Source organism: Wasmannia auropunctata, unplaced genomic scaffold (assembly GCF_000956235.1).
Source record: "Wasmannia auropunctata unplaced genomic scaffold, wasmannia.A_1.0 LD334208.1, whole genome shotgun sequence".
NCBI lineage: Eukaryota > Metazoa > Arthropoda > Insecta > Hymenoptera > Formicidae > Wasmannia > Wasmannia auropunctata.
In genome coordinates, this window is record NW_012028682.1 from 469,650 (window position 1) to 477,019 (window position 7,370).

Below are 7,370 nucleotides of genomic sequence, written 5' to 3' on the forward strand. Positions count from 1 at the left end.
ATATATATATATATATATATACACACTTTACATATATATGTTAATGATTTATATATCATAAATTATAAAATAAATTTTCGGACTATATATTCTTTTTGGGATATAGAATAGCTTTTTGTGAAAAAGTCAAATAAAATGGAAAAGTAAGTTAGAGATGTAAAGCTGCACATTTCTAGCAAATTTTAGTACACGAGGCAATCGCATTATTAAGATGTTAATATGATCAAACGAACATATAAGACTTATTGGTGTTATGGAATATATGAAATATATGAATAAATTTAACATATACTATTAAATAAATTATAAATAAATCATACGCAGGGACAGATACGTCAGCCATTAATATTCCCCACATAACAGAATCAAACATCTCTGTCTCTTTTTTGTACTTGTATCATTTAATAAAAGATATTTAAATATTTATATTTTAAATGTAAATATATTAATAAAGTAATAATAACTTGCATAATACGGTTAAGTTCTCTTGTACATGTTTCTACATTTTAATGTTTTCAATTAGTCATCCATAATAAAATAAATTATACTTTCAAAATGATATATTAACTGAAAAATCGAAAATAAACTTGGTTACTGTAATTTATTATTTACTTACTGCAGGGAATATAGCTGGTCGCAATGCCCACCAACCATCGACATTGCATTCCCCCTGCACACATATGAAACTGTGGTCATATACTATAAAATTATAAACTAATTTTGTAGTGCTACTCAAAGTACGATTATGTGTAAGTAAATTTTGGAATTTTATAAACAACGTATTTAATAATGTCAATATATAAATAAAATAATTAAAAAATTAGTAAAAAGATGGATACGGTTTCTGCTTTTCAAATGTGTTACATTTTTACATAAAAAATTATTATAAAATGATTAAATGAATGTCGACACATTTTTCTATATAAAAATATAATATACTATTTCATTACATATATTAAATTTACAATCGTAATTGCAATTGATGTTTGCAAATCGCGTTTTAAATTTCCAGTGTGATAAGTAGTTATAAATATAAACCTATATAATAGAAAATTTAATTAATAAACATCTTGTGTAACATGTAAATTTGTGGGTGTGTGTGTGTGTGTGTACGCGTGGCGTGTTTAATGAATAAACATCTTGTGTAACATGTAAGTTTGTGCGCGCGCACATACACATATATAAACTTCCTTCACCAGTATGGCTGATATACCGTAGCAATATTTTGTGTATTCAGAATGTTGAAGAAACTAACATGCAACAAATAACATCAAATACGTAACAGGAAATTCATACTATATCTACTTAAAAATTGTGCACATTAATGTTTTTCTATAGATCACACTGTTGTTGTTGTCAATGTTGATTGAATTCGTGATTTTCAGTTGTATTTCCTTTTTTAGTTTTAGAGTTTTGTTGTAATGATATAATTATGATATAAAAAAAATGATATAATTGTATTATTTTATTAGTTATTTTATTACATTTAACTTCAATGTCGTTTAGTTAAAATATTTTATCTAAATGTATAATCCTCTTTTTTTAAATGCATTTAGTTTTCTTAAATATCATTTAAAAATCATACGGATCATATATTCCCTATTCAATTTAAATGCAACGTAAAGGATAATTTGAAAATTATATATATAAAATTATATATATAATTTCAAAGGAGTTAAGTAAAAATTAACAAACTTAACAAAAAGTAATATTTCCTGTTAAATATTGAAATCATGCATTTAAATATTTGCAATAAAAGAAATAAGATATCAAAACAAAGAAACGTAAGCGAGAAACGTAAATGACAAATTAATCGTCTAAATAATGCAATTTACAAAAATTATCCACGGAATTAGGAGAGATAAGTGCAAGGTGCAAGGTGCAAGGGAAAAGGGTTACCTGCCAATACCTTAGCAACAACTCCTCATCAATGTACTGCAATAGACTCCTGTTGGGAGAAATTATTAGAATTACAAACTGATCAGAAAAATTCAAAATATATAAAGAATAATGGGAATGGATTAGAAAACAAAATTTAGGGCAGGTATGCTATGGGAACAAGGATTAACAGACGCAGGATATAAATATTATTTTATGACCGAATACTACGTTAAAATATATCGAGAATATGAGAATAATCTCAATTTCCGTACAAACTAAACGACCTAACGATCTAAGAGAGTTTCAAAAATTTCTCATTAAAATTTTTTTAAAATACTTAGGAAAGAATATTATTACAGATGCACAGAATTAATCATCATTTAATATTACCTTAGAATGAGTAATTCTAGTAGATGAATTATGATGATGTATATATTTTGTAGTGATTGTTCTTATTTTAATAAAATACATAACAACTTTTGCTATCAATCATGCACAACGTCATACAAGCAATCACATTTATTGCCTAACATGCAAAAAGTAGTGTATTAAAATTCTGTATATGTAAAATACACTTAAATCTATTTCGAAAGTTGCTGTACAATACATACAAAATTATCTTTTTGTTACATAAAAATAATTAATATTTTACATTATTTAATTATAGATACTTAGTTAAAAGCCTGGTTAAATATTTAGTATTAACTCTATCCAAATAATGAGTATATTTAATGTTTATCACTTTGATAATATTTTCTATGTCACAGAAAATTAAGGTTTGATTTATTTTAATATTACAAGATTTTTCCATCATTCACAAGGACAAACAAGTCAAAGCCTTTCAAGCATTTTAAGTGAATGTAAATAGCATAATCTGTTTTGGTATATAAAAGCACATTTTTAAGTGAAAAAATAAAAAAAACTTTTCACTTCAAACTAATGTTTCTATTACCTTAAAGACATACGAAATATCTCTGTGCCAGTTTTGCTATGACGTTTCGATATTTTACTTGTCTTAAGAATCGCGCCAAGTGTACTGACAAAAATAAGTATACTATAAGTTTTGAAAAATATACTATCACAATTTTTCCAATAAAATAGTTTTAATTCGTGATAAGAGCAAGAAAAAACAATTTAATAAAAATAATATAAAGAGTAAAGATTGAAAATTTATATTTATACTCAAAAATTCAATATCTTTTCAATCATTCGTTTTATTAAAAAAATTTCCGTACTTATTTTTTCAGAATATGATGTGCTGCTGTTTCAAGTGTAAAAGTAATGTATGTACATATTTTTTTCATTTTGACAACTAATATGACATGATTCAAGCATAAGCACACATGCCATATGCAATGTACTTATTAGTTACCATCAGCCATGATAATAGATGTTTATGACTTTTATAAAATGTATACTAATATTGCTGTCTTGTTTAGCAATGACTGTGTTGAATTTATAACTTATTCTATGTCTCTTTAAATATGTACATATAAAAAATAATATATATTGCGTAAATATGTACATTACGTAAGTCTATAAAATTTTTCTATGCAGGTAACGATTTCTGGCATATTTATAAGGCAGAAATATTTACAATTTTGAACAAAACAGCAACTACCATATTAATGAAAGTAATAAGGAAGCTTTGATACTTTCGAGGTTTTTCGCACACCGTGTGTGTGCGTGTGCGATAAGAATGGATGGAATAAAATAAAAAACAACTTACTTTTCCTGGACGTCTTCAAACGCAGATCCAATCCCACAATCTGGATGCACATCACAATTATGCACGGCCTGTACGTATGTATATGAAATCAGATGTTCAATATTATTGACGGTAATCATTATAATATTGGAAAAATGTTATATTGCAATTAACTTACCTTGACGTTATTCATGATATCCATAATATCCCATGCTGGATTACTATCCACAGATGGTGATACGGAGTCTCTATGTAATGTCCCTCCATCAATATTAATTTGATCTGCAAGCAAATCATGATCGCAATTATATTATGTATAGTGTAAGACGTATTATTCGTCATTCATTACTTCATTATTATTAATCTTACCGTCACTATCCAGTTGCGATATGGGACTTTTTGGCCTAGGCCTTGCGGTGTGACGTGAGGCTATTCTTTGTGGAACATTGGGCACAGCCCCATCTTCGTCGGCTTCCATATCCGTGAACATATGGCTGGGATTGGATACTTTTTGCAATAATTCTAAAGCCAGTCTCTTACTCATCTCCCCTTGGAAAAACGCATGCTACAATTCAAAACACTTCCTATATACTATATGCATATACGTTGATGCAACTTTATCAAGATACATCTTTTTCTTATGGATGAATCACATCTATAATAATAAACTAAGAATAACCTGAAGCAATTTCTCTGCTGTGGGCCTCTTTTTTGGATTTTTTGTAAGGGCAATTTTAACGAAGTTATGAAACGTCGGACTCCATTTGTCGCGATCCTTCAGTGTCGGTGGCTTGAAGCCAGATTTGGACATGAGAAATAGGGCACGCATTGGATGTAGATCGAACATCGGCGGCTGCAATTCCGCCAATTCAATCGCGGTTATACCACATGCCCAAATATCACACAATTGATTGTAACCACCTTTTCTTTCCACGGCTGCTACCTATACATGACAAAAATATCAGCTATGTTGGCTAATGTAATTGTAAAACTTATTTGTTAAGTACCACTGAAAACTAGAACATACCTCAGGAGCCATCCAGTAAGGTGTGCCGATAAAACTCTTTCTCTTGTTAATCGTCGCAGTGATCTGTGCCGACACGCCAAAATCTGCCAATTTTACATCACCGGCTTCAGTCAATAGTATATTGGCACCCTTAATATCACGATGCATCTTGCCCATGCTATGTAAGTATGCTAAACCAGTGAGAGTCTCCCGACACATATACGCTATTTGTATTTCTGTCAATGGTCCAGTTACTAGAAACATATTAAAACTCAATATTATACAACTGTATTAGAAATAAATTTAAATAATTTAAGACTACATGTTATATATATCATATATACATATTGCATATTTTGTAATCTTCTATATTATATATATAATAACATTTATAAATTATCACAAATCACTATTCTTCTAACATTTTACGGTTATTCAAATATTTCATGCTATTAAAACTGAACAATGTATTTTTTTTTTCTAACCTTACATAATAAATAAATTTTACATACTATGATATATATCCTGTAACGATCCACCTCCGCAATACTCCATACATATCCATAACTTGTCTCTCCTTAAATAACTGCCATAATATGCAATAATATTTGGATGCCTGCAGTCCTTCATCATTAGGATCTCCTGTTGAATGATTGCAAAGTCATCACCTAAAAGAGACACACACACACAGTTGTTGCAAACTATTCTACTTCGTAACACTGAAATTTGTAACAGCTCAGCACTTTTATCACAAGGACAAAGTACACACGAGACAGATAATCTAAATATCAGAAAACATATACATATAACATAACTTATATCTTAACTTATATCTTCACATAACTTGTACAAAAAATTGGAATGACACTTTACAAAAAGAGTATCTTGTGCAAAAAAAAAAATTGACAAATTCAAACGGAGAAGTCAATCGCGACGATCAGAAGAAATCGCGGACACTTGGTGGACATTATGCTCACCTGGTTCCAGCTTGATAACCTTAATCGCCGCGAGGTCATTCATGGAGAGCCGCTTAGCCTGCGGAACAGAAACACGGTAATTGGCGTCTTGTCACGGTACCCACTGACGGGAGGGCCAAGCCAAAGGAAACACTGACCTTGTAGACATCGCCGTAGGTCCCGCTGCCTATCCTCTGGATGAGCTCGTACTCGTCCTGGGGATTCCTACGGCTTATGTCACTGGACAGCGCGTTTGCGTTCACCGCAGCCATCGCGAGCGGCGAGAAAGACGCAGCGAGAAAGAAAAAAAGAGGAAGGGAGATAAGAGCGAGACGTCCAGGGCTGCGTGCCGTAGAGCTCCGTCCTCAGCGTCCCCGAATCGATACGCGTGTATATGCAGCCGCGTCCGGGCAGCGTAGCGGGAACATTTAGCCCGTCGGAATGTCACACCATCCGTCGAAACGTCGCCATTTGTCCGCAACAGCTGAAACGCTTGTTGGCGCATGCGCGTTGACTGGCGCTGAGCGCTGAGGCCGCTGACGACTAATTGGGACACTACACTACGACCGCTTTCCATTTATCGACACAAGCGTCACTTTGTATCTTTTTTTCAACATATCCAGTGACGACACAAAAAAAATAACGTTTATCGTGTCAACTTGTGTCGTTAAATGAAAAGCATACTACCTGCATCCCAGACTCATTTATCAGAGAGAAACCAGAGAGAGGACGTAATACACATAATGGCCTTTTGCACGTTATCGGTCATACTTCAAATGCCCTCGTGCACTTACGCCTCCTGAAGAAATGAATGTAAACTACATAGCAACATTCACTTTTCTGCACCGCGGGTATACAGTTTTTGGTGCGTGTCTGTGCTGCATCCACCTCAATCCACCTATCGAGACTACTATTGAAAAATTGCGCATTCGAAAATTATGTCCTCTCACAGATTACAGATATTTCCGGGTAACACAGTCTTCGAATTTTTTCCATGTCATATATGTATATTGTTCTATTTTATGCTAGGTGTATAAAATATGTAATTGTAATAATTATAATTATGATAAAATAATTTATCTTGCAATTTATATTTGATGGAAGCCTAAAAGTATAAATTATCTTTTCAAATATAATTTTTAACTGGTACTTCTTTTTAATTCATTTTATTTATATTATGTTATATTATATTATATATATTATGTTATATTATATTATATATTATGTTATATTATATTATAAATTATATTGTATTATATTATGTTACTTAAACTTAGAATTTTCTTGTACGAGCCATATATTTTCAATATAAGAATAAAGAAAATTTAATAAAAACGCAAGCTCAAAGTAAATCGCGAAAAACGTACATACATACGTATACATACAATAAAATATGTAAAAATATTTTGTATGTACAAAAAAAATGTGTATAATTTTCATAAAACGGAAATTAAATCTTATTATTCGCTAACTATAGCAAGAGTACTTTAAATTACCTTCCTACCTACCTAATCCTCAATCAATCCCAGTGGCTTTTTGAAATGTCAAATCCTTGGCTTTTAAGTACAATATATTTCTATTTTCTAAAACAAGAAATGGTCAGATACAGGTCAAAATAAGGGTCAGATGAATTGGCTGATTATTCAGCAATTTAATGATATTATCCGATACAATATAATTCAGAAATGAAATTTAAATTCTACTGTAATTAACTCAATCTTTTCTTATTAATTCGATAACTAAATTTCTCGTCGCTCCGTTTTTATCGAATACTTATTAGATAAACGCAAATCAATCTGTAGAGGCTGATCCCCCTGAT

At 31.0% G+C, this 7,370-nt stretch overlaps 1 protein-coding gene across 1 annotated transcript in view; it reads right to left on the reverse strand.

The window, feature by feature from the left end:
* LOC105459161 (mitogen-activated protein kinase kinase kinase kinase 3) overlaps nucleotides 1-6,061 on the reverse strand; it is an 11,197-nt gene extending 5,136 nt beyond the window's left edge. The window contains exons 1-11 of the mRNA XM_011704942.1: nucleotides 5,710-6,061; nucleotides 5,573-5,630; nucleotides 5,108-5,263; nucleotides 4,617-4,849; nucleotides 4,269-4,532; nucleotides 3,959-4,154; nucleotides 3,768-3,871; nucleotides 3,611-3,678; nucleotides 2,834-2,917; nucleotides 1,910-1,948; nucleotides 617-670 (exon numbers count right to left, since the gene is read on the reverse strand). Coding sequence (XP_011703244.1) covers nucleotides 617-670; nucleotides 1,910-1,948; nucleotides 2,834-2,917; nucleotides 3,611-3,678; nucleotides 3,768-3,871; nucleotides 3,959-4,154; nucleotides 4,269-4,532; nucleotides 4,617-4,849; nucleotides 5,108-5,263; nucleotides 5,573-5,630; nucleotides 5,710-5,823 — 1,370 coding nt within the window. The 5' untranslated portion in view covers nucleotides 5,824-6,061. The remainder of the gene's footprint in view (nucleotides 1-616; nucleotides 671-1,909; nucleotides 1,949-2,833; nucleotides 2,918-3,610; nucleotides 3,679-3,767; nucleotides 3,872-3,958; nucleotides 4,155-4,268; nucleotides 4,533-4,616; nucleotides 4,850-5,107; nucleotides 5,264-5,572; nucleotides 5,631-5,709) is intronic.
* Nucleotides 6,062-7,370: the final 1,309 nt, after the last annotated feature.